Raw genomic sequence first — 27581 nt, 5'->3', positions numbered from 1 at the left:
ACATATCATTTATCATCGAAGAAGATCCCAAAGATCTTTTTTCTCCCAGACCATCATGGCGGTTCCTCAACACAAAAAATTGTTCAGAGCGAGACGGCAAGTGGCATTTCTATGCAAATCATTTTTGGGAGGCGGGGAAGAGCGAGACAAAAAGAGAGAGGAAGACCCTAAAAACTGGTTTTCTTTCCAACAATTTTTGATGACGCCGATTTGTCTCCACAATCATAAAAATCGTTCAGGGAAAACGAAAAAAGAGCGAACGAGAAAAACAAATCAAAGAAAATCTCCGACCAGAACATAATTAAATTTTTTGAATAAATTATTACAAAACACATTTTGAGCGGTAAATGCGACAAATATACAAACGTTTGACCCCTCAACCTCCGCAAGATACCAAAGGTCTTCGAACATCTTTTATAATTTTCCAACCATTTTTCTTTTTATTGATAAGAAAACGTGAGAAGGTTAAGGTTAGCAGTCGGTGGGATCTGAAGAGTGAGAGATGTGTTTGGGAAATATTATTTCCTATAAGAAAGAGTATTTCAAGGGTTAACCTGGAGTATCGGTAGTGCCTGGAATATTCCACTCCTTGAGGGGTTTTTTTTTGTATTAAAATCGATTTAAGGCTTGAATTTTGTACTTTTAAATGTAAACAGATTGATAGATAGATACATTTTGTAGTCACGTCTGTGCTGGCCAAGTGTCTAATTGCCTGGCTCATTAGGCATATACATATATATATTCCCCAATGCCCCACGGCCGGGGGGGCCCCTCCAATAAAATGTGAAATGCACGTCGCTCATTCGATCAAGATCGCTGGCCAGTCTTTAATATATTATATATCACGTGTGACTGGCAACGAAATAAAATAAATTCAAATTGAAATTAAAACTCTTTTGGCTGGCCATTAAAATTAAGTACTTGCGAGGGTACCTCCTCCAGCGAGGGTCTCCGCAAAGGTTCTACGGGTCTATGGGAGAGTGTGGGCCGAATGGGTTTTTGATTTGCTCCGAGTGATTTATGTTAACGATGACACCTGCGCGGGGGAATCGATACTCGGTGAGGCTTTTGGTCCAAGGTTTATTCGGTTTTCTGGTCAGTTGGTTTTCCTTTTATCCGTTTTGTATTTCTTCGTCTGGTTTCAAAATATATCAAATATCATGTGTTTTTTTTGTTTATTTTTATGTGTGTGTTTTTCTTTTGATTGCGACATATTTTCAAGCATTTTCTTTGTTTTTTCTTGTAGTTTAGAAAATATATAAAATATATTTTTCAGAGCAATTTAATTTGCCCGAAAAACAGACACGACACAAGATACTGGCAAAAACATTTAAGAGTTGACCTTGTCGGGGGGTTGGCTCTGGCTCCAGTTCTGGCTCTGGCTCTGGCTCTTTGGGCCATTTACCCGATTGCGTTTAATCGATTTCTTTGTAAACTGGAAACCAATGTCAACAGCCTCGCAAAACACACAGACGACACAGCAAAACACAACACACACAAATAAACCGAATCCAGGCAAAGGAAAGGCGGCTAAGGAGCCGAGGAAATTTGCTTCTCGAGCGGCAAAACATTTACACACTTAAACGAGGCAAAAGAATTTCCCTGGAGGGGTGGTGGTGGGCGGTGGGGGCGTGTATTCCATGTATCGAAAAGAAAACTAAGAAATTGTAGTGCAAAGAGAGAGAGAGAGGGAGAGAGAGTGGCCGCCCTTGGGGCAACTTTGTCGCGTAGGTAAATATACATTCCCTCTAAGAGAGAGAGAGAGCGCCACGGAATGTATCTGTTGGATACACTTTGCCTGCCAGGGCCATTTCCTCTGCCATTTTAAAGTGTTTTCCCATCGATTTTTTCCATCTGGGGGCCGTTCTTTGATTCATAATTCAACTTTTCAGCAATTAACACGCCCACTCCGCCCCCAGCCCTCCACTGAATCATCAGCATTAATGGCAAATTTATGTGGCGTTGCATTCTCTCCTAATGAAAATGGAATTCAGAGGCTGGGGATCGTTTGGCTCGTGGCAGCCACATGTTCGTCTGCGACTCCGCCCTGAAGGGGGGGGGGGGGGGGCACAGATGGCTAGAACTAGAGGAATTTCGGGGATAAATCATACATGAATCATATACTGTATTTTATTGGGTGTCCAGCGGATATGTAATTGCTTTTACGAGAGAATTTCCCTCGAATGTGCTGTTGTTTCTGCCCCTTTAAGCGGCAACCTTTTGGCTGGCGTCCGATGAAAATTTAATGACAATTGTTGCATTTAAATGCTGCCCCATTTAGGACCTCCTCCTCCTCCACCAGTCCCCGAAAAGTTCAGGGACCCGACAAAATCGATAAGGTCCAAAATAGACATGTCTGTTCTGGTTCGGGTTTCGGGCTGGCATTGTCGTTGGCTTCTTCCTTCCGTCCTTTTTTTTTGCTCTACGGCGACGTCAACAAGATATATTAGCCGGTTTCATTATGAGGCCAGGACGGGGGCTCCCCCGAAACGGTCTGTGGTGCGTCGAAGAGTGACGAAAGTGTTGCACCCTGCCCCCTCTTTCTCTCTCTGTGTGTGTGTGTGTGTGTATCCCGTTACCCAAAGGATGTCCTTGCTCTGGCCATGGGCGTTGTTGCTGCTGCTGTCTCGTGGTCTGGTCTGAATGGGTGACTGTGTCCTACACACACACACACACATATCTAGGCCCTGAACATGTGTGTGTGCAGCTCCCATCTCTTTCTGTCTGTGACAATTTCCGCCTGGCTCTAAGCGGGTATTCCCCACCGTCCTTGCCAATTGCCAAAAACTCCTACTCCTACCCCAGAGAAACTTGGTCCGTCCACGCCTCCATCCTGATGTCTGCCCCACCCCCCGCCCCCCTCCGACACTGTGTCTGTGTCTGTGCCTTTTTTGTCGCCCTCGTCTCGCAGTTTCACTTTTTGTCAGCAGCTGCTGCCTCGCTCCAACAAAAAGCGTTCAAATTTCCATTGCGTATGGCAGTAGCTATCTTATATACTCTATATACCATCTGTATATATATACTATCCATGTACTTGGGTGGGAGAGCAACAAATGGAACAAAAACTGCGGGCATTTTTATGTTAATCAGGTCAATGGCACGCCCGCAACCCCACCGTCCCCAAACGCCCCCGCCCCCAACGCCTCTGGGTGCTGGCCATGCCCCGAAATTGGGCCACAAGTGGCGCCCCTTCCCCACGAAAAACAAGCTTTAGTTTCGTGGCGATTCCAGATGTCGAACAAGGCCTTTAACAAATTGTTTAGCTTTTGTTCAATGGCAACATTTTGTGGCATCACTCTACCCGTCTCTACCCCTCTCTCCCTCCCTCAACCACTCAACTGTAACAAATTAAAAAAGATATATATAAAAAAGAGTTGTGTGGATCGAGGGGTGGTAAATGGGTTAATTCGGAGTCTCCCTCTCCCTCTCCCTCTCTCTAGACCGAAGAGATCTCCTCGTTTTGTTGCGCTCTCGAGCGAGCTATTTGTTTAGGATACAGCCACAAGGACAAACATCCTCTCGTAGCCATTGTCATCATTCTGATCCTGTTATGATTCCATTTCAACTTCCCTGTTTTTTCCCGATGCCGATGCTGTGACAATTTTTCCGAGTAGCTGGTTTCTCATTTCGGATTATAAGGAGATTATGAATGTCTCTATTTGGGATATGTTTCTGTCATAAAGCCGAGAGCTGGTCTTCGAGATCTAATTGTTCCCACAGAGCTCCTCTCCCCTCCTCCCTCCACCCTCCTCTCGGTTTGCTCGATAAAACTTTCTCTGCAAATCCGCGCATAAAAGTTCCATTTGAGCTGATGGAATCCTGCCGCCCGCATACGCTTCACCGCCCCTCCAGACAGGAGTGGAGTGCGCTTAAGACCCCCCCGCCCCCCGTCAACCACCCAAAACCCTGGAAAAGTTTATTGTTGGTGCGAGGGTGGCTCAGTTTTTTAATGCGACACCCATGAGGGTGCAGGGTGGTGCTGGGTGGTGGTTGGGTGTCATGCGTGTCGGCAAAACATATGCATAATTATTTAATTGAATTAAACAATTTCGTAAATGGTAAATGATGCGACGAGCGGCCTCCCCTCCCAGGTCTCTGCGTCTCGCTCCCATCGACATTTGCATAAATACATAATTATGGACTGGCTCGATGATGTGCGGAGGGGGGTGTGGGGGGGGGGGAGACTCTGTATGCACAATGGCGTAATAAAATTTGCATGCCTGGCAGAAAAAAGCTTTTACGCCTTGAAATGAACGAATGAATGCGAGTGGGTGTACTCATCCTCGTCGCACTTGTCATTCACTTGTTTCGAATCATTTCGGGGATGAATATTGCCTGTGTCTGGCTCATTAAACCCGCTTCTGGCTCAAACTTCCATAAGGGGAAGATTGATAACTCTAACGAAGAGGATTTAGTATGCATTGCTGCGCCATATACATGGGGCCATAAAGTTGGAGATGAATTTCGATGAGTACCAGACAGAAGATGTGGCAAAATGGAGTATTATTTTGGAGGAATTTGAGATTAGATCCCTTCCTCATACTTGGATTTTGCCATATACCCGCGAAATATTTTTTAAAAATTCTTTAACAGCAATTTATTATTTTTTCAGCGCGGATATCTGTAAAAATTGGGGGATTAAATGGAGAATGGTACAACCTTTCACAGGTTTTTTGATGCGTGTCTAGACAGTTGATATATCTGAAGATATGGCGACCTTTCACAGGTTTTCGGATTCGTGTCAATGGAATGAATACACCTGAAGATTTAGCGACCCCAAGTTGAAGTTTTCTACAATCTTTACCCCTATAAAAAGAAGGTATTTTGTATGATATTGTTTTGTTTTTTGGAGCTAGTTCTTTAGAGACATTAATTCTTAACAAAATTAGCTACTAATTATAAAAATAATAGAAAAAATGTCCACGCTACGAAATATTTATTAAATCAAACCCAGAAATCCATTTAATTAAATTTCAATTAAATTTAAATATTTAATCATTTGATTAAAAAATAGAAACTGAAGCACTTTAATGGAATTCACACATTTTATAGATATTTCAAGGTAAATTAGATGTCTTCTGGTTTTTAACATTATTCTGAATATGGATATTCAATGCGTGCATCTTTCAAGGGGCGATGCAACATCAAGTGCCCCGTGTGCCACCAGCAGAAGGCTGTCACTCGCAAATCCCAGGCGAAAACATACCCAGAAAAGCCTCACCAACAATTTTCCATAGATATGTGTGATCTTGGACCATTTACGGCTACTCAAAATGCTCTGAAGGCAGCGAAAACTCAAAAAGATACTGCTGACATATCTGAAAAGACTCTCCGCCATATTTCCCAGCCCACCATAAAAGGAAGCCCCAGAACTGAGACTGGGACTGGGACTGAGACTGAGACACCGCCAAAGAGATGTGAAATAGTTTATGTGCCGCTTCACACACAATCTGTGCCCCAAAGGGCACCCCCTTCCTGTTTAGAATGCGCGAGCGAGTGCCTCAATTTTTCCAGATTTTTATTTGATTTTCAAATAATTTGGATTTTGATTGAAATTAAACTTGGACACACGCTTTGCATGCCTAATGAAAGTTCTGCCATGGCATAGGTTTTCCATTCCCAGCGGCAGTTCGTGGGTGTTTTTCTTGGGCGGGGAGTGGAGTGAAAGGCGGACGAGTTTTGACGCATTTCTGATATCTTTTTAATGTTCTCATTAAACGAGTCGAGAACGTTACCTGCATTTGGTATTTGCTTCAGATGAATACCATTTTATTATACGATTTTTAAGAGAGCGGGAGAATGAGAGAAACCATTTTGAAGGGGCATAAAAGATACATGGGGATTTGGGGGATATCCAGTGGCTTGTTGGGATTAAAAAGATGACAAAATTGAGCAGATTGAGGAGACTTTTGAGGACATTCCTCCCACAATTCCAGCCTGTTCTCCGCCTCAATCTCCACTCCATTTAATCATTGACAGACCAAGAAGAATTCCCCGAATATTCCCCGAATCCCCCCTGTCTAAGAGTACAGTCCATCCCTCACTTTAGCCACCCACAAGCCGCTTTATAGGCAATGACATATTGTCTATTATAAACCAATTATTTTTTTTTGGTCTACAATTTATTGGATCTCAGTAATCGATATGCGACGATTTGCGCTTTTCCGGAAAACAAATTTCCCGCATTTCAACCATAAATTAAATACATGAAAAATATCAAATTTCAAATCAAAAAAACCAAGAAAACAATTAGTGAAAAATCGTAGGATTTTCGGCAAATTTTTCGAAAATTGTCATTTGGGAAACGAGACAAAGAAGACGAAGAACAAGACGAGGGAACAATGAAATAATTGATATGTAAAATAATATTTTGGTCTTTGCTGACAAATCGAAATCCCTAATAATGATAGCCCCAGGTACAGGTCCCATCTGGGGACTCCATTCATTCATTGTTCTGTACGGTTCGGAGCGGTTTTGGGCACACATGCTGTGCTCTTAATATAATAATCATAATAAATCCTTAATAATTTCCGAAAGCATCAAAGAGCGGCGACAAGGCAGACGACAGAGGACAGATTGGTATTTAATGGTCGGGGCCCGAGGAGAGGAGACCCAGGACCGGCTTAATGAACTCGGTTGACAAATTTCTTGCGATCCTTGCTGATCCTCCGCACAAAACACATTTCATTAGGTTGCACAAACAACGTTTCATCCGTCATGCGTCATCCGCTCCACGTCTTGGCTTTTGTTCAACAAATTGCGGTTGATTGCACACGATCCGAGATTGAGTCCTCAGATCGTAGATCGTCCAACCCCGAGGCACTTTTTAGCCAACTTTCCACGAGTGCGTGCTCGGGGCAACAGTAGCCATCGAGGAGGGCTGCCTTTGTCCACACTGAGGCTGAGAAGTTTCCCGGCTAGAGAGCAAATCAAATTCTCAGATCACAGATCTCCGACGGCGGTACGGCGGAAAAACTGTTTCATCGCACCAGCTGTTCGGCCCCCGGTCCCCGGTCCCCGGTCCCCTCTCTTTATTGATATTTAATTTATGTTCTATTTGAGAGAGAAAGAGAGCATTGACGACACAAATTACATATTGACACGCTGATGGTTTTTTAATATCCACACACACACACACAAAGCATACACCTACACACAGATACGTCAGCTGGGCTCTGTCTCTGGCTCTGAAACAATAAAAATGAATTTCATTTAATGAATTTATACATTTAATTTATTGGCTCTCGGCTTTTTATCAAATTTTTGATAAAGAGCAACAGAGGGAGGTATACGGCATCCGTCACGGACATTGGCTGCTACCGAGCTCCGGACACTCTCCATTGCACACAGCCGACAGGGAGGCATCGGAGGCATCAGGGGCATCGGTGGCACCGGAGGCAGAGGCGCTCCCCTTCCGCGGACCTTAACAGATGCGGTCATGTTGGTTAACAAACATTTTATTGGCAGTTCAATTTCGATTTTTAATTAAAGCGTGAAATATTTTTGACGTCATTTATAGAGGGAGGGCACTGCCCAAACGAGGAGGCCGCGATCCATGAATTCTTGGCTGATTGGTGGGGGGGAAATGGACTGAAATGGAAATGGAAGAGTTTTCAAACGATCATTGTATTGTTTATTTATGTAAAATCCATCGGTTTAGTACCCTGAAACATCTCTCTTAAGAGCAAGGAGAAAATACCTGGCATCACTGGAAGATGCCTCCACCTTGATTCTTGAGGACTTTAAAGTCCCCTAAACACTACCTCGACGGTTCAGACCCCCTCTCCGGCTAACTAAGGGCCATATTGGCCTGTGTGGGGCCCCGTCCGGGCTCCCGTTCTACATATTCCCCCTTTTTTTGGTTTAGTTTCGAGCGGTTGGCATCTTGGCCGCCGCAAATCCAATTAGCCTTTGGCAAAAAAGTTCTAGAAATACTGGGCTTTTATTTGATATTTTCCAGCACAAAAGCGTTAATTACCCGCCCTGGCAGAGGGGGCGGAGGGGCAAAGGGAGGGAGAGCAAACAATATCGATAACGAATGAAAATTCAACTCAGTTCGGGGCCACAACGGAATCATCTGTATGGCTTCCTCATGGGTGGGTGGAGCCCCCTCCCCCCTCCATATAAATGCTTGTTTATGTATATATCATATATACATATGTATATATGTTATCGTGTGTGTGTGTGTGTGTAAATGATACCCACATTTGTGTGACTATTTTTCCACGCCTTGAATTTAATTCGAATTGCGACTGAAAAGGAAACAACAAAAGCAACAACAACAACAAAAATAGTTACTAAATTGAAACGAGACAAAGGAAATGGAAATGAAAATGGAAAAACAAAAAGCATCGATACAAATGCGATTAAATTACAAGCCTTAACTATTCTTATTGCATTGGGGGCTAGGGGTTGGGCTGGGGCTGGGGTTTGGGGGTGGTGGAGCTACCACATACAGGTAGCAGGTGGTGGGGCTGGGGGGGCGGGGGAACACCCTATAATTCACATTAATACCCACATAGAACACGAAAAATACTCAAAGTCTGCAGAAAAAGCAAAAAAAAAGAAAGAAAGAAAAAAAAAGTTCAAATAGGAAAATTAAAAATCGATAACATTAAATTGAAAGAGCAGCAGGCAGGGGCATGCCACACACACACACACACACACGTAGGGCAAAGGAGGAAAAACAAAAAAAAAAGTAAGAACTTAAGCGTATTAAATTGGATTTGATGGAAAAGCTGCAACCGAACATGCGACAAATGCGACACACAAATGCACCAAGGGATAAGTGCGATATGGCATAGGGATATCTGTGCAAATGCAAATTTACAGCTACTACAGATACACTCGTACTCGCACTCGTAATCGTCCATGAGGCATGCAGGGACATGAGTAATTTACAGATACACCGAGTGACGGCAATCGATGGAGTTCTTCATAATTGGTGGGCCATTAGGGGTGGAATTCAGTCCTACCAAAGGATAAGAGCCACACTTCTTTGGTGCACGATTTTCTTAGGTAGAGGTCTGCTTAGATCATCCTGGTGGGCAGGTCGACTGGGTGTATTCTGGCCGGTATCTAGGTCTCGCAAGACGGGTACCTTCTGAACTTGCAAATATGACTCTTCGCCTGTTTCTGGGTAACAATACCAACAAGAGGGACGTTAAGGTCTTTGGCAATGTCCCGGTTACGGATATACCACTTGGGATGCTCGATGGCAAGCCATGGAATGATGAGACCGACTTGAAGGAGATGGAGAACAATATCCATACCATGGAAATGTAGGAACTGCTGTGGGACGCATCCAAATTGGTGCCCCATAGCCTTATGGCATTCAAAAGCTGCAGATCATTGCTTCATTGCTGCTTCATTGAGGATGAGAAGGTGTCCATCGACCTTCTGCAGTAGAAGATTGAGGAGTTCATCGATGGCAGCTGCCTTTAACAAGATCTAAACTGAGTTTCTTACCATTTTGAACATGCATTATATGTCGGACATGCCTTTTTTTCCTTCCGGCTGGTAAACCTCAAAGAAAGGCATCAGAAAGTACAACAAATCGGAGCTTCAATGGTGATATGTTCTTCCTATGAGCTTGCTTGCACGCCGCGCGTCATGCGGCAGCCCACCTCGGTCGGTTGGTCGGTAGAAGGGCTGGGTTTGGCCTTCCGCTGGTATCACACGGGCCACTGGATGGTGCAGTAATGGCATCGACACCTGAAAGATGCAGTCAACCAAAATTAGACATAAAACTGTCCAAGGATCCGCCCAGATATGTGCATACGAGTGTCCCTGTGGATATAGGGAACAATACAGATGCCACTCGATAAACATTTGCTCGTTTACATAACTGGGGGCCGCGCATCAATTTAATGCTGACATTTTGGGCCGCCGCAGAAGGGAAATGGAAATGCATTAAAAATTGATTTACGCCGGCTATTTACGCTCATAAATTTGTAGCTATTTAGCGGTTCTCCAAAACAACCAACAAATTGTCAACACTCGACGGCGGCAGGGGCACGGGGCAGGGGCAGGGCCCAAAAAGAGAACCGAGAAAAAAACTGAAATATTACACTCGAATATTAAAAAACAGAAAAGAATGGAAGGTAGGCGGCATGGGTGCACTGAGAGAAAGAAATGTGTGAGATGCGATTTGGAAATGGAATCAACGTTTATATATATTTATTCTATTTTCTATTTTATTATATATTTTTATATTTTGCATAATCATATATAAATATTAAATATTATATATAATTCAATTAATATTTTTTATAATAACATAAAAATATTTAAAATAATATATAATATTTAAATATATAAAATAATATAATATATTTATATTTTTTATAACCCTATAATAAACAATTTATTTTGTAATAATATCTTGGCTATAAGAAAAGTTGAAAGTCCCAAAAAAGGGAATTTTCAAATTATTTAATTTAAATATTATCCTTAAAAATCCACAATAATATCTGGTTTAAGGAGGAAACCCCTTTACCATTATACGTGTCTTCATTGTCTCACTGTCTACTTTTTTTTCTCAGTGTAGAGCGGACTGCAGGGCCTTTCGACAGGCGACAACCGCTTGAGGAGACGAAACCAAATGAAGCGCAGCGGAAGCCACGCCAAAACGAGAATGAGAATGAGAACGAGAGCAAAACACAAGAAAACATAAATGAAAATGAAAACAAAGGGAAAACGAAAAACAAAAAAAAAAAAACATAAAACATAAAAATAGAATTGACAATGCGTTGACAGTTGGCCTGGTGTTGGTTTTTGTTGCTGGAACGGAAAGAAGGGCGGAGGTGGGGGTAGCCCTGCCACAGGGGGGGGATGGAAGAGGAGACGGGAAGCGCCCGCAGGAAGCAGTCCTACGACTTTTCTCCCTTGGAACGGTGGCAGTTTGAAGGAAAAGCCAGCTATCGGTTCTATAGGGAATAAAGACCACTTTGGAGGGTCATCAATGGATAGGATACGATGGGATCATTCCTAGAACAAGTCTGCAATAAAGAATCTTTTAGTACTGTATCTTTCGATGCCATCTCCCTGCCATATTTGTATCTTAAACACTTTCAAGATACATATTCCCCTTAAGCTCCCCAAAAACTTGCCTCCGACCCCGCCTCTGGCCGCCCTGTATCTCAAAGATTGCAATTTTGTAGCCACATTTCACTGGTTCTTCGTTGTTTATGGCCATTTTCGATATAAAAACTGATGTCCTGTCCGGCACAAATATCCTTGAGGGGTTGGATGGATGGATTTCGATGAAAAACCGAAACAAACAAAAGTAATTTTTGAATGAAAAGCAATAAATTTGCGAACATTTATTGGTTTTTCGGCTGGCTGTCATGTGCCAGCAACAACAACTAGCGAAGGGGCATTCCTTGCATCATTTAGCCCCGTCTTTATGATTCACACAGATACAGAGATACATATCCACCCACAGATGGACAGATACATAGTTGACTCCTTCGACAATTGGGGGATGCTGAATGGGACAATTTTAAGGGGCACTTGAGCGGGCTTCCGTCGTGTCGGTCGGGCCTCGTCATTAGCCTCGAGGCAGGGGCAGAGGCGTCGTCCGTCCTCCTCCTCGGTGGCGCGTGCCAGGGTTCAATGGGTCCCAGGACCCGCACCATAGAAGTGCAGCAACAAAAGACCGAAATACTTCCGTTTGACAGTTGCAGGGAACACTTTCGAATAATAACAATAACAATAAACCCGATCCGGGACCTGGACCTGGACGACAATGGACAGTAGACAATGGAGGTGGTGCCCTGTGGTGGCCCAGGTCTAATGAAAGGGGGGTGTGGCCGTCGACTGACCAGAGGTCAGGCAGTTTAAATTCTGTCATGTTCGCATTTGGTGACAACTCTCTCTCCCTCTCTCTCGCTCTCCCGCAGGAAGGGGCTGGCCTCTGCCTCTCCTCCCCCTTGACCGTGGCTCAAAAATTGAAATATTACACACATTTCATTCGAAAGCGACGCTTTGTCAGCAGAGCAATAACTGTGTACTGTGAAATCAATATCGAGTCGACCTTTTGCCACTCTGACAGATGACCCGTACGCCAGTGTGTCCTTTCGGGACATTAAACCAGGCCAAGCTGCAGCCAATTTCCAGCGAAAATTAATGTCCCATCTATGGCGCATCAATGAGTGGGTCCTGTCACATCCGAACCCAATAAATGTGATCCTAATGATGCCACAGCTTAGAGGCTGAGAGCACCACAGTCAGAGTCCCACATGATATCATTTCGAGGCATAATCGTGGCATAAGTGATTTAAAAATATCTCAATTGTTGGGGAGAATCTAATAACTCAATAAGGAAGAGCTCTGATACAAATATAGCACATATTTACTTGCCAGGAACAGCCCTTTTACAATAGAAAGAACAATATATTCTGTTCTGTAGCAACCTTCTTATAAGCCATATGGACTATTCTGTCCACCTATATCATAATCCTCAACAAAAGGGTTAAAGTTTGCGGTCTAAAGCTTATTCTTTGATGGGATGTCCCCCAGTTTTATTATTATAGAGCATATTCCTAGTTTTTACTCTCCTGCAATGTTCCTTTTTATCGCTTATTCCAGCGTAGGTCAATAGTTGCTCTCTGATCTGCCAAGATCTTCAGGGTTCCATTGTAGTATATCCCATTTCACGTTCGATGTATAGTTCCTCCAAAGGATATCTTCTATTAAGCGATATAAACTTATTTAAAGGGGTTCTAAACTCTTCAAAACCAAGAGACAAGCCCCTACGAGCTCGCCTAGCTTGTGCGCCTACCCCGGGCTCACTCGCTTTGCTATAGGACGACGACTAGACTGTACTTCTGGTAACAATTGAGCTCCTCATCCGCTCATCATCAATCCAAGGCCTCTTTTCGACTTCTATAATTCCTTTAAGGTTCCTCCCACTTTGTTTCGCCTTCTACAATCTCCTCCTAAATCCAATAATCATTCTAGTTCCATTCAAACCAAGCTGTTACCAGGCAGACCCCCCAGCCATCGTCTAGTACCCAAGATCCACGCACCTCCCACTATGTGATGTGATCGAGGGCGATTTATTTGGGCGATTAAGCGAAAGGCATTTCATATTTTAGCCAATTAGGGGAACGATCGGCAACAAGCAACACTAATTGGCAGACATTTAACACTCCCCCACGGCCCCAGTGTTGGGGCCATAAAACGATTTCCAAATGAAAATTGGAGGCACTCAAACGCTGCAGACGGCTACCGAAGATGGAGGGATGTGGAGCCCATCATCATCATCATCATCATCGGAGGCTTGGGGCAGAGAAGGGGTACAGAAGGGGTACAGAAGGAGCTGCAGTTCCCCCCATGCGCCGTGCCGTGCCGTGCCGATGATTAATTGCCTCGAAAATGTTTGTTTTCATAAACAATTTTTTTAATAGGCCCTCGCATGTCGGATCCGTTCGGTTCGGATCGGTTTAGGGCTGGGGTATATGTTCGACGAGTGGGCGGGGTCAAAGAGTTAAATCGTTTCGAGTGTTGTCGCTGTCGGATCTTAATGCAGATGACTCCGATGACTCGGGCGTCTATTTCGGGGTCCTCCCTCCACCTCCCTCCACCTCTGACAGATGCACTCGTGTGTGGAATATAAAAAGAGTTGATAAATCAAAATGTTTCTCGGGGCATTAGGGGTTTCTCGGGCATCTGACAAATCGCCTTGCCGAGGCCCGGCCTCAATGCTGAAGGTGCTAATTGAGAGCAATTAGGCTGGACATTTTCATATTTCCCCCACGTTGCTTTGGGGCTAAAAATAGTCTGGAAAAATGCGGCAGGAAAAACACACGAGGGATTTTTGTTTTTTCAATTAAACATAAAAAATGTTTTCAACAGGTGACAAAACAATTTTATGGCCCAAAACCGCACGAAGGCCATAAAACGGGATTAGGCCTTGGGGGGAGGATGTGGAGCCAGTGATGCCTTGTTTTGAGTTGGGAAAAACATCAAATATTTTATGGATTTTAAATTGCTGCTAAAAAGCAAAGCAGCTCATAAATCTGCAGGCTCTTGAGATACATTTTTTTTGTCAGGGCAGGTATCAATCCCTGCCAAGGACATATCCCTACTTAGCCTCAATGGCATTATGAATATGAAGCCATAATATGTTTATGAACCTCATAACGAGACAGTTTATGAGGTCATCGGGCATTGTCTTGAGTTCCTTTGTAGGTCAGCCTTTGGGCTTTGTTGCCAGCGACAGCAAAACACATAAATAATATCGATAGGGAAGAACAGGTTTTGCCACAGCAGATACAGATACAGCAGATACAGATACAGATACACAGCTGTGCGGCCTGCGGAGTGCTGTACAGGTGGAAGGTGCTCTTCCACCATTAAATGTCTATTTTATAACAAATATATTTATTGGTACAATCGCATTAAGTAGTGCCCAAGCCATTAAACAATATTTATAAACAAATATTAATTCCATAAATCAGAGAGCCGGCCACCTAATTGACTAATTCAATAAATTCCCATAACTGCTTTTAAATGCCGTTAATAAGTGGGCTGTTTATTGGCCATAAAACATGTATCTAATGGCTCCCGCTGTGTGTTTCTGTGGGAAAACTGATAATTAATAATATTCATATTCCCCAAAGCCCAAAGACGTGGAAAAAGTCAATCAAGTCGGGGGGTTTTTCAGGGATTTGGAAATATCTACGACTTCCCCACTGAAAGCCAAAGCAAAGCCAACTCCACCCCAAAACTAAAATCCCACTAAATCCTCTTTTCTATGAGATCTAGTCCTCCTTGATTTCTGGCTTTTGTAAAAACTCGTCAATGCTCTGGCAAAAAACTGGGAAATTTTCATTCCGATTTAGGCAGTCGTTCTGGCAACATCTCGGTAGAAAAAAAAAACCAAAAAGTAAATTTTATTTCCAAATTTTTCCGAAACAAACAAATTTATTTTTCCAGTTTTTCCAAAAATTTTATTTTGCGGTAAAACAAAATTCGATATGGAGAACGGAAACTATAATGCGCCCGAATTCGGCTGGGAGTACAGCCACGGTGGGGCAGGTCACGGCCAAGGGGGCATGTCCAACTACTCGCAGGTGAGTCCTGGCCGACTCCAGCCTCCATGCCGAAGGTTTGACCTCTCTTTGCAGAACCATGGGGGCCGCCAGTGGCTGCATTCCAACCAGAACCAACACAGCTACCAGCAGCCGGGCATGTCCGGCCAGGGACAGGGCCAGTTTGGATCGCCGCCGGATCTTTTTGCAGACTTCAACAACTCGATGATGTCCAAATACGGAAACTACGGTCCCTCGGGTGGGAGTTTCTCCCACCAGCCAGCGGGCGGCCAGTAAGTGCAGATCCTCTCTGTAATCCTCCATTGAGTAACCATCTATGCCTCTCTAGTGGTTCCATGATGCACGGCGGTGGTCACGGCATGGGTCACGGCATGGGCAGCGACATGGGCAACGGCATGGGTGGCGGCAGGAATGTGGCCCCTCGAATGCAAGGCGGCTACTCCGGTCGCCGCGGCAACGGCTCTGGCCGAGCCAATGGTGAGTCTTGTGGCCCGATCTTGGCTTCCTCACTGAGTCCCTTCTCTTCCCCGGGCAGGTCTGGGCGAGCCCAGCACGGCACGGGGCCAGAACAACGGCACTAGCTGGTTCTAAGTTCCATTTCCGCTCCAAAAATCCCTTCAAAAAGTTTTGGCATATTGAAATTTGGCTTAAAAACAAAACGTACCGTATAGATCGAAATAAAGAGACTTCAAATATATCAAAATATTATCCACATTATTGACCGTTTAATTCAAAGGCAGGCGGGGGTCGAGGGCTGACCTTTGCCGGGTGCCGTGTGCCGGGTGCCGTGACCTCTGTCAGCATGGAAATCAATGCTGGGGTGGCTCAGGGGAGGGACCGGGCTGGGGCTGGGGTGAGCGCATAAATTACATAAGCAATGCATTTTGTATGTATAAATTATGATGATACTATTAGTTAGCATGTCATTTGGGAACGGGCCTATAAATTACAGCCAGAGAACAACTGCACGGCCCTCCGCCGATCACGTGCCCCTGCCACTCTCTGCCGTTTTTTCCCTGTTTTTTTTGGGGGAGTTTTTATTAATAAATTTACATACACTTATGTACAACGAATGGCCCCAAAACGCGCGTGTGTAATGATCTGTCGCCCCGGATCTGGGCACTGGATTAATGGTAAACCAAAGACATTTTTCATCGAACATTCGGATGCATTTTTCCGCTGTTTTTTGTTGGGGGTGGAGTGGGACGGAGTGCCCCAAAGTTCAGTCAACTATTCCCTGGTTATGAGAGCATTCGTTGTGCTCCAGATATATTCGGGAACACTAGATCCATGGGCCCCGGGCCCCGGGCCCCGGGTGGTATGCCAGTCACGTCTTGGGGCAAGAATAGAGCCCCAGCACTTTCGTGTTTTCATTTTAATTCAGTTTTATTTCTTTCTTTATAGAATATACACTCGTAGCATTAAGTTAGTCCGTGACAAAGGGGTCACAAAATAAATTAAAACAATTGAAATTTACATTAACATTTCTCGAGCCGAGTCGAGGTCTTTACACCTCTTTTGTCTCAGCGGGGGGCGGGGTTCGGGGCGGGGCATTGACCAAAGTTGGGCATTTCGGTGTGAATAGGAGCTTGGGCACGGCTTAGGACAAAGGAATAAGGGTGCTTGGAAGGTGCTGAAAGTGGGAATCCAAGAAATTTGACAAGTTTTCCTTGGGTATATTGATTATATCCAATGATGAGCTGCCTTCGAGGGCGATTCCGACTGCCTAAGGCCAAGAAAAAGAAGCCAAGAAGCAATGCCATACAATATATGATTTAAGGAGGCGAATAAAATGATAATTTAGGAGATCCAAGCTCTCTAGAAGATACAAGAAGAGACTATAGGACACATCCTAGAACCCATGGAAAGCGGTGGCTCCGAAAAGATCCTTTAAATGAAGAAAAGTTCTACTCAAACGAGGCCTGCTATTCATTTTTCGGGAATTGGCAAGGGCTCCCATCAAGGGATCCTATCAAGCCCGAGGCTTCCCTGACTATATTGTACCCCAGAACCTCCTCTCTCCTGTGGACTCGTACACCCATAGACCCCTTAAACCATAGAGTGCTCCCCTGCCCGTCCAGTAGTGGGGCATTTCTTGTTGTTTGTCGAATTCGTCTATTTTGTATTTCTGTTTCAGTTTCTCCTCGTTTTTTTCCATGCACTTATTTAATTGTGTTTTTATATTTATTATGTGCTTTCCTCGAGTCGCCTTTTAATGTGCCACATTTACGTAAAAATGTATTTTTAATTTATTTTCTAGACCGCTTTTGTCGCTTTATCGAGCTCATCGGTTTCGAGTTGGGGTTTAATTTGGGGATCCCGGGGCAGGGGGGGGCTCCTAAGCACGCACCACTTTTTGGTGGTTTCTGAATTCAAATTGAGTTTTTATTTTCGGGGTTTTAGTTGTAGTTGCTTTTATGGCCCCCGACTTTGGCTTCGGCTTCGGCTTTAGTGCCGTGTAATGAAGGGTTTATGGGGAAGGCTCTGTCAAGTAATGGCGAGTACGTCCGTCCCATAGAGGGTATTGTCTACTAAAAACCTTTTCTTTTAGCTGGTTTGATGAGGTAATCAATCTACAAGCCATGATTTCTTACAGATATCACAATAGAAAGGGGGAAAATGGGGTAGAGCTGTCTCCCAAGCGATGTTTTATCGATTTTCCATTACAAAAACAAGCCTAAGATGGCTTTAGATCAACAAAGTTTATCCCTAAGATTGTTGTTCAAGGAAAGAACATCGTATTCTTAAAGAAATTCGATTAAAAATCAGGGTTTGTTGAGAGTTTATAGGATATTTCCACCCAAAAACACCGCCAGACACGTGTGAAAATTCACATAAATTCTAAAAAAAGGAACTATAGGGAATATAAGACCATATATCACACCTTCTTCCACTGCCAACTCCCATAGGGCTTTGGATACTTCATTAAGGAAGGCCTTTGGGGTGTCTATAAGGTGGCTCGGAACAAACCCATTGCTGAGGAGATCCCTCTCAATCTTCGTGAAGGCTATTTGCCAGGTAATCCTTGTTCTTTGTTCAAGGTTTTACTTTCAAAAAATCCCCACTAGAACTGCCATTTCGGCATTCCGCCGTATCAAAACGATGGCAGGGGAATATAAATTGTTTTACGGCCGTCTGGAAACAATGGCAAATTGCAGAGATTGAAATGATATATCTGCATATCTGTTAGATGTTAACCGTGTGTTTCGGTAGCTCGTATTTCGTGGCGGAAACTAGTTGCTGAAAAAATCATAGCTGGCATCGGCATCGGTATCGTCGGTGGTCGGCCATAAAATCAACACTTTGGTTAGCAAAACAAACCGTTTAATGCAAAAGCAAAGAAGAGTCGACAACAACTAGCCGGCCACACACCTGGCCAACGGCTGGGGGGCAGGGGGCTATGCCAGTGGCAGTGGCAGTGGCACATAAAAAACGAGCCACTGGCGCCCGTGGTGTTGATAAGGGCGTGATGGTGCCAGTGGATTTTTTGCACAATTTGTTCAACATTTTTGTTGAAAAACCACAAAAATCAATTGACAATTCAAGTGCTTCCGGCTTGCCCCTCTCCCTCTTCCACCCTCTGTTTCGATTCAATTAATATGCAGAAAACTTTTCAGTGACATTTCTATTGAGCGTAATTGAATCATAGAATCCTCCCGCCTCTCGTGGGAGCCATTTTTCATGTTTCGTGTGTGGAATTTCAGCTGCAATCGAATCGAAACTATCCGACTATGGGCCGTGTCAACTCTGAAATACTGCCGCCAGTTGACAACTCTATTCGCTGTCCGCCCGCTGCGCTGGCTGCATTTATCACGCGACGCCGTCGGGTGCCGCTGGCGGTGTCGGTGGCGGTGCCTAGCCCAAAACCCGAATCCAAACCCTAACCCAGATACCAGCGGGTGGTGCCCGGGTGCCCGGTTGCCCAGTGTCCGGCAGGGAAGCGATTAACCTTCGCGTGGAGTGGTGTCAGTTTAAAGTTGCCATTAACACGCCATTGTTTGGCTTTTATGGTCATTTCCCACCCCCATGGCCCGTACCCCACACCCTTCTTCGTGGTATCCATCCCTGTTCCTATTTCTATGCTCTGGTCGAAACCCTATCCCCGCTCTAATTTCTAAGCAGTTGATTGATATGTCCAGAGTCCAGCCTTTGGGAAATAAGAGACAGCTTCCTGTGGGGTGGGGGAGTAATCTCTGATGGTCTTATTGAAAGATATTTGAGATGTTTTGGATATCTGCATCTCTCTGGGTTAGTTTTCTCGCTCTAAAAGGTGTACATCTCGGGGTAAACTCTTTCGAGATTACTATTTGGCAATGTCGGGGTCACCAAGTAGTTTCAGCTATCAATCCTTGGAGTAGGAATTATCTGCTAAATTTGCAATATTGGTGACCCCGAAATCAGCGTGTCAGTGCCTCATCCTCGAGCTGTTGGGGTCACCAAGTCTCAGTACTCCCTCTTTGGGGTAGAAATCAGATGCAAATTGGCGAAATCGGGGTCACCAGTCAAAGCCGCCGTGCTCCATCTTCAAGCTGTCGGGGTCACCAATCGAAGCCGCAGTACTGCCTCTTTGGAGTAGGATTTAGATACAAAGTCAGACACTACCTCCTCTCCCTACTCTACCTCTTGGCTTCCCCTCCTCCACCTCCAAGGAAACCCTTACTTTTGACTGACCAAATCAAATCGATGGCGAACGAAAGGCAACATTCTTTGATGACCATAAAATGCACTCGAGCGTGGGGTGGCGGGGGCACAAAAGTAATCACGAAATTGTTGCCATCATTCAGGGCCAGCTGCCTGCGAGACCAGACATCGATTTTATTTGTCTTTTCACCCGAATCGATCGGGGAAAAAAAGGGAGCAATAGCAATGCCAACAATTGCGCTAATTTCGAATTAAATTTTTAATCTCAACCGAATGGACAATTGCAGTCTGTCCAGCCATCCAGCCAGCCATCCATCTATCCACCCACATGTGCGGCTCCTTCCGGGCTTCGCGTTCACCCTTAGTGCGGGTCATCCATCCGCTGACCGCTGGTCATCATCAGTCCACACCCTCGCTCCGTTCGAACAAAGACAAACGTCAAAATTAACGAAGGATTTGGCGATTTAACGCTCAAAAACCCAGCACAAGATGAAATGCGATCAAAACTCACACAAAATTAAATTCCTGGCCCAAAGAGAGAGAGAGGGAGGCGAGTCGAGGTCGAGTCGTAAGCGGATTTGGAACGCCCACAACAATTTGTAACAGCCCAGACAATGGCCAGTGCCCTGAGTGCGCGATTCCTATGATTTCTGTTCGAGTCCCTTCCGTTGGCACCTCGCTCGAGGCACCACCGCAGGCGGCCAGCCGGTCGGCGAAGGGTTCAGACACGCGCCACACTCGAATCTTTTTCCCAATTTTCGCTTTTGTTGGCCACTTTTATTGGTGGCGGCTTTGACGCCAGTCAGCCAGCCAGCCAGCCAGCCAGGTGCACCTACTGGCCTGGCCACTGAATGGACTAGACTGGACCATGACTGCCCCCTGACCTGGGGAGGGGACAACGCCCTGGTGTGGGCACAATTCTTGTTGTTATTGTCTCGCTTTTAGTGTGTCCTTTCATTGGGATTTCCTTTAATTGCTGTTGATTGAGTTCCAGGCCGAGCCTCTATTGTTTGTGATTTGGTTTTCGATGTGTGAAAGAAACACTCTCTATAAGGAATGTGCTCCTTGATTTATTCCTCTAGATTACTTCCTTTCGTATTACTCTTAAATCCCGCTGTAATATCTGCAATATTCTAACCCTTTCATATTCAATTTTCCCCACACTCTGCCACAATCGAATCCATCCAATAACTCATTCGATTTGAATGGGGAGGCGGCAACCCTTTGGCCGTAAAGCAGAGAACTGCATAAAAATGTCAGGCAATCTCATAAACAGGACATAAAACCGAAAGTAACCAGACAGGCGGCAGGGGGCGGGAGGCGGGCGGCAGGCAGGGTCATACCACAGCATAAATCGTGCCACCTCAGTGGGGATTGGGCTGCGGCGGCTGCTGCTCGAATATCTTATTTCATAAGCAAATAAGATATAAAGTAAACTCGAGAATGAACCCTCTCGCACAGCCGTGAAGACAAAGTTTACGCAGATTTTGCCGCAGAGAAGCCAAGCGAGAATCCGCCTCAAACCCATCAAAATTCTGGCCACAGAACACCGCGGACTGCTCACGTACGCGCCCCCCCAAGGCCCCCAGGGGGATTCCGCCAGCGAAAGGGTTGCGACCGCACCTTGGAGGAGGGGTGGTTGGGGTGCTCGGGGTGGTCTGTGCGGGGGTGGTGTTCATGTTGACAAAAGCTTTTGACTTTGCGCCGAAACTTTGACCAGAAATATTCAGCCCCAGCGACAGCACTCGGCGGTTGGCGGCTTATTTGGGGGTTCAGGCCCGAAAGTTAATAAACTTGTCAGAAGCTCGGGGCACCCCGTTTTGGATCTGTTTTGCACCTTGCCGACTGGCCGACTAATCGATTTCCTTTGACCAGCGGCCGTCACCTGCTGAAGGGAAACAAAGGATTACAGGGGCCCTGATCGTGATCCTGGCGGTGCATCTGCCTGGTCTCTGGGGCAGGGGTCAGGGGCCGGGGCCGGGGCCAGAGTCTCCGCATAAAATTCAAATAAATTTCCAGCTCGTTCGCTGGCATTGTGCGAGTTCCATTTTTCATGATCAATGGGGGTGAGAGCCAGCATTATCTTGCCCATTCACGTTCCGTCGACGTCGGCTGCTAGCCAGCCGGCTTCCTCTCTTCTGCCAAACCCTTTTCCCAGTCCACGGCGGGCGATTCACAATTTTATTTTCGTTTTATTACACGAAACAAAGACAAATTACATAAAATATGTTGACTAGGAAAGCGAGTGTGAGTGCGAGTATCTGGTGGATGTGTCGGCCCACACCTTGAGACGCTTGGGCTGCGGCTGCGGCTGCGACTGCGACTGCGTTTTTTATGTAAATTGCGCCGCCGAATGCCCATTAACCAAAAGACTCGAACAGCCACAGAGTCAGAGCCAGAGATAGAGTCAGAGCCAGAGCCAGAGAGAGAGACGCCCTCCACCAGAGACAGAGTCGAGTTCATCGCGCCTGAAATTGCTAAAGGAAGTTGTTACTTTGTAATTAAAATTTGAGATTGATTAACTTATTGTTCGTGTGAGTTTTACAACCCGAAACTATTACCGACACTTTGATGGTTTGATTTTGGCCCGGAGCCGGAGCCGGAGCTGGAGCTGGAGCCGGAGCCCTGCTCCTCCCTGGGCTTTCGCCTTTTGTTCGGTTTTTGCTATTTTTATGGTTACACAAAAGTTGCTTGAACTCTGTTTTAATGAGACCAGAAATCCCGCTCTGGCTTCCACTAGGCATTGCTTTTAATTGTGCGCAATTAATCCCCCGACGTTTTAATTTGAATTTAGAATTTGATTTGCTTTCGCGGCTAAATTCATTCTAGCTCTTTGACACCGGCAAACGGTACGCAAATTGCAATGGTTTCTCCTTCTTCTTTTTTTCTGATGTTTGTGGATTGTTTTCAGGTGGCAAAGAAAGAGGCATCAGAGGGGCATATAGGAGATGGAACCACCAGTAAGGCACAACGTTGCCGAAAAGGCTCTAATGAAATATATTTCAAGCTAAGATTTAGCGGCAGGAATAAAATAAAAATACAAATAAAATAAAATATACAATTCCTCAAACTTTAGACCAAAAACAAGGTTAAAACGGTCTCGTATTCAGGACACAAATTACCAGACAAGAGCTACCAGAATATAGGCCAAAATTGAGGATTTGAACTCTCTTCTTTTAAACAGATTGAAGATAAATTCCTTGCGATTGACCAAGAAAACTTTCAGCTTAATATCCAAAGGCCTATGCCTAAAAATAGAGCTGAAAATCCCCTATTTTAACCTGCCAAAACCCATAAACATACACATTTCCAAGAAAAACTCCACATAGACTGCAAAAAAACCATAATAAAATCTATTTCCATCAAATATGATTGATCAAAAATCAACCAGAAGCCGCTTCAAAAGCCAGTCAATGAAATCCTACACCACCTATTTGGCCAGTTATTGAAGGCCATAAAACCACTTAACCTAAAAGCCTTCTCGACCTCCACCTCAACCCCTGCCAAAGGTCCGGGAAGTGTGCATAAATCGCACAATTTATAATTCATATGGAATCATTTTTATTCCCAAAAAAAATGCTGCCAAAAAAACTCAAATGGAATCAAATGGAAAGCCATTGAAAGGGGGTGGTGGAGAGGGGAGGGGAGGCATCACGTACATCGCATATTATGGCAAATAAATGTGCTCAAGGAAACCAGCGAACCAGCCCCTCCCCCCCCCCTGGCTGGTGGGGGATGCGGGGGGATGGATTATTGCGAAAAAGTTTAAAAATTGATTTTCATCTCTGGCCGTCGCTGGGCGCAGCATAAAAGGATATTTCCCCTTCATGTGGCCTCCATTTCGATTGGAATTGGAATTGATTTTTCTACGTAAACATAAATAAAATATGAACTCGGTTCGCCCAGGACGAAGGGCTTTGGGCTGTGCAAATATTTTCCGAACAGCAGCGTCTCCTTTGAGCTGCAGCAAGGTGTCCCGTCCCGTCCCGTCAGCCGCCCCCGAGGAGCATTGCTCATCAGCAGTCCGGTCCAGAGCTGGTCAAATAAAGCCGTTAGTAAGTATTTCATAAGTCGCCCCACCCCGCCCCGCCCCGGCCCAGAGGATGGGTGCACCAGATAAGTAAGCAATAAGCCCCGAGCTGATGGACAGCGCAACTTTCCTCCCGAACGCCAGAGAGAATTCATTGGCACACGTCCGCCTAACACAAACAAGGACATGAGCTCGATTCGTGACTGAAAAGTTTCCTTTCCTGCTGGCCATAGCCGGAGCCGGAGCCGGAGCCCGAGCCGGAGCCATAGCCATCGCCTGAGCTCTTCAGAGGTATAGATTCCGGGGCTCTTGGCCTCGTACTTTTCGTATTTTATTTCCATCATTTTTATTTTGTACGTACATATATATTTTTTTATTTTTCCTCTTCGCTCGAGCAAATGTCCGAAACTTTGGCACTCGCTCGCTCTGGCGAATGTTTCAGATAAAAATTTGTTATTTATGGCTTAAGGTTTTAAACTGAAGAGTTTTGCTCAATTTGTTGCCACGAACGAACCCTAAAATGTTGAAGGCGGTTTTAAGAGTCGTGGAATACGGCCAGAGAAGTTTTCGTTGGCTCAAAGGAAGCTAGGAATGAAGGATATTGCAGCAGGAAGCGTCTGAAGCGGAGCCGAAGGAGTGAAGCGCGTGAGCCTGGGGTCGGTGCACGAGCGAGGCGAATGGCTAGGGGCTTGCTTCGGATCCAAAAAGGCATCTATGGTCGGAGAATGAAGGATATTGAGAGACTAATGTGCATTGCAGCAGGAAGGGGCTGCAGTAAGCCGAAGGAGTGAAGCGCGTGAGCCAGGGGTAGGCACACCAGAGAGGCCAATGGTTAGAGCCCTGCTTCGGCTCCCAAAAATGTCTGCCTGTGGAACAATTCTGGTCCTTCCTTGCGATTCATGTCATAAATACATGTACCTCCCCGGATTTCGCCTCTTCCATCACTTATGAGCCCCACTGTGGCTCCACTTTGCCCCGGCACCGGCCTCCCATTGGTCATTCAATATATTTTGATACATCATAGAAACAAGGAACAAAAATACGAATTTTATTTCACATTCTGCTTCATTTGATTGCCGACTGATTGGTGGATGTCTGCTTCATTGTTGCCACCGCTGGTGGAGCGGTTCAGGGGCGGGGTTGTGGAGGGTTGTGGAGGGGACATGTAATGCTCGAAACCGACTATAAAATGCTTTCTTATAATTGCTTTTCGATTGCACTTGCACTATTGAAAAATGCTTCAGCTCTTTTTCAAGTTTTATTATAATTGAAATTCCCGCGCGGCGATTAATGCCAACGAAAATAATTCAAATAAATTAAAATGCAATTAAATAAATCGAACGGCTCGCCGCGATTCGATTCGATTCGAGACGAGACGAGACGAGGCATCGAATCGAATGGGATCGAAATGGGGATCGGGAGAGGAGAGAGGAGAGAGAAGAGGAGTCCGCACAAAATTGTAGACGTGCAATATTTTTTATGTGCTGATTAAAAAACATTCCTTGGATATTGGCCAAAATATGCAGCGGTTCGAGGCATTTCATTTGCATTTACAATGAGAGAAATCTCCTTCTGTTTTATTTGTATCTGTATATCTGTATCTGTGTATCTGTATCTGTATCTGCGGCGGAATCATCGATTCGGATTGATGGCCTGCCCGACAGTTGTGTTCTTGTTTCATTTCATTCTGTTGCATTTTTACTTTATTTTTAATTGTAATGACAGCTCATTGGTTTTCTTTGAACACTGCCAGAGGCTGCCCGCCGCGGCGGACAGTCGACCGATGCGGCAATTAAGAGATAAAAATATAATTATTGCAATTGCAATTGCACTAAAGGCCCAAGAAGACCAAGTGCTGCCTCCTCTGCTCGCCTGCTCGTCTTTCAGCAGCTCAGAATCCCAATCCCAATCGCAATCGCAATCGAAGGGATTTCGTAGCGTCTCTGTGGCGGATGCATTCGACATTCCTCGATGATTAAACAGGCAAATTTCTGGCCGCATAAATCACTTAAAAAATGTGCAGCCACAGCTTTTTATCCTTAGACAATTGGCCCGAACAGAACAGTCTGCTGCTGTCTACTGTCTGTCTTTCTCTCTGTTTTTTTTTGTTTTGCTCGACAATGTTGCATTTCTTTCGGTGTACCCTAGGCTTGGGGTATTATGGGCCTTGTGGCCAGATATAAGGCCACTTTGAGCCCTCCATCAGCCACTGCCAGCGAGTGATGCCTCGCTTCTCTAGAGGATATCCAAACATTCGACCCCATTTCGGTCTTGTGTCTTATTTATAGGCCAGCGCATCCCCAACCCCCTCGATTAAATGCCAAACTGCAATTATCGAGCAATTATTTCGATCAGTGATTTCTATTTTTTCTATAGATTTCCTTCTGTTCTTTGGTTCTGCGCGAGAAATATCTTTATATTTGTTTTTTGTTTTGTTTTTTTGTGAAATCAAATCAAACCTTGTTTTTCTTGTTTTATTCGATTGACATTATGCTGCAAATTTGTGTGTTATTTCGGGAAGGTTCGATGCTCATTGAACAGCAATTTCCACAGGGACGGCACGGGACTCACTTGATGGGGAATTGTTCAGTTGACGGTTCAGTATTGGCATCTAAAAGTACTAAAGATATAGCAGAGAAGGCCTTCATTTAGATGGTCAAAAGTTGGATTAGAAAGTGGAGCGATGGGAGGGATTTAAGAAGCTCTTTCTTCCCTTAGAAAAGGCTCTTAGAAGAAGAGCGATGGAAGGACTTTAAGAAGCTCTTTATTCCCTTAGAAAGTGCCCTAAAATGTAGAGCGATGGAAGGGCTTTAAGAACCTCTATCTTCCCTTAGAAAAGGCTCTCAAATGTGGAGCCTTGGGAGGGCTTTAAGAGCCTGTATCTTCCCTTAGAAAGTGCTCTTCGAAGTAGAGCGTTAGAAGGGCTTTAAGATCCTCTTTCTTCCCTTAGAAAGGGCTCTTAGAAGTAGAGCGATGGGAGGGCTTTAAGAGCCTGTATCTTCCCTTAGAAAATATTCTTAGAAGTAGAGCGATGGGAGGGCTTTAAGATCCTCTTTCTTCCCTTAGAAAAGCCTCTGAAATGTGGGGCGTTGGTAGATCTTTAAGACCCTGTATCTTCCCTTAGAAAAGCCTCTCAAATGTAGAACATTGGCAGAGCTGTAAGACCCTCTATCGCCCTGTAGATTGTGCCCAACCTTTTTGGGGTTATAATGTGGAAATACAAGTGAGTTTTATTGTTGCACTCATTATGTTTTATTGGCAGGAGTGTGGGGGTTTAGACCCCACGAAGCCTGTGGGGAAATTAGCATAAGCCTGGGCCTTTAGCCCGTGGTCTGGGGTCTGGGGTCTGGGGATAGTGCGTGAGTGCCTGGAATAGAGGCATTTAGCAACTACTAAGTTGCCATCGAGTCGACTCGACTCGACTCGACTCGTGTGTGCCTCTGTTACATATGTATATATTTTAATTCGGTTTCTTTATTTCATTTTAGTTGGCAATAATCAGCGGCGTCGCGGCATGCATAATAATGAAACGGAACGGCACTCACCGTACCCCATACACCATGCACCATTCGACTGCCATCCCCACGCGGCCCCACATAGTCCCGCCATAATTCTAATGTCGACCCAGACATGCCGCAGTCACACGTTCAAATTACCCCAATTTCGTGCGGGCTTCGGCAGCGACAGCGGCAGCGACAGCGACAGCAAATATGTAAAAAAGTGTTCATAAATGAAATGTGAGGGACGGCATGGTGGGGGGGCATGGGAATGGGCAAGTGAATGGAAATGGTGGCACTTACTGGGCCGATTAGCTACTCGAATTCGCGCACACGTACCGGCCATAAAAGGCG

The 27581-nt window shown here is 45.1% G+C and overlaps 1 protein-coding gene and 1 long non-coding RNA gene across 2 annotated transcripts; one reads left to right on the top strand and one right to left on the bottom strand.

Annotated features, from left to right (window-relative positions):
- The first annotated feature begins 14824 nt into the window (after positions 1-14824).
- Positions 14825-15762, top strand: LOC6903049 (keratin, type I cytoskeletal 9). The gene is made up of 4 exons (XM_002132737.3): positions 14825-15080; positions 15135-15331; positions 15388-15536; positions 15595-15762. Exons 1-4 carry the CDS (start codon positions 14985-14987, stop codon positions 15648-15650), a joined length of 498 nt encoding a protein of 165 aa, XP_002132773.3. The 5' UTR covers positions 14825-14984; the 3' UTR covers positions 15651-15762.
- A 6110-nt stretch (positions 15763-21872) lies between these two features.
- On the bottom strand, positions 21873-22682 carry LOC117184094 (uncharacterized). Its single transcript, XR_004469296.1, has 2 exons — positions 22262-22682; positions 21873-22177 (listed from the first exon to the last, which is right to left on the bottom strand). It is a non-coding gene; the product is annotated as an uncharacterized lncRNA (long non-coding RNA).
- Between the last annotated feature and the right edge of the window lie 4899 nt (positions 22683-27581).

Source organism: Drosophila pseudoobscura, chromosome 4, assembly GCF_009870125.1.
Source record: "Drosophila pseudoobscura strain MV-25-SWS-2005 chromosome 4, UCI_Dpse_MV25, whole genome shotgun sequence".
NCBI classification, from domain to species: domain Eukaryota; kingdom Metazoa; phylum Arthropoda; class Insecta; order Diptera; family Drosophilidae; genus Drosophila; species Drosophila pseudoobscura.
This window is presented reverse-complemented; position numbering and strand designations above follow the sequence as displayed.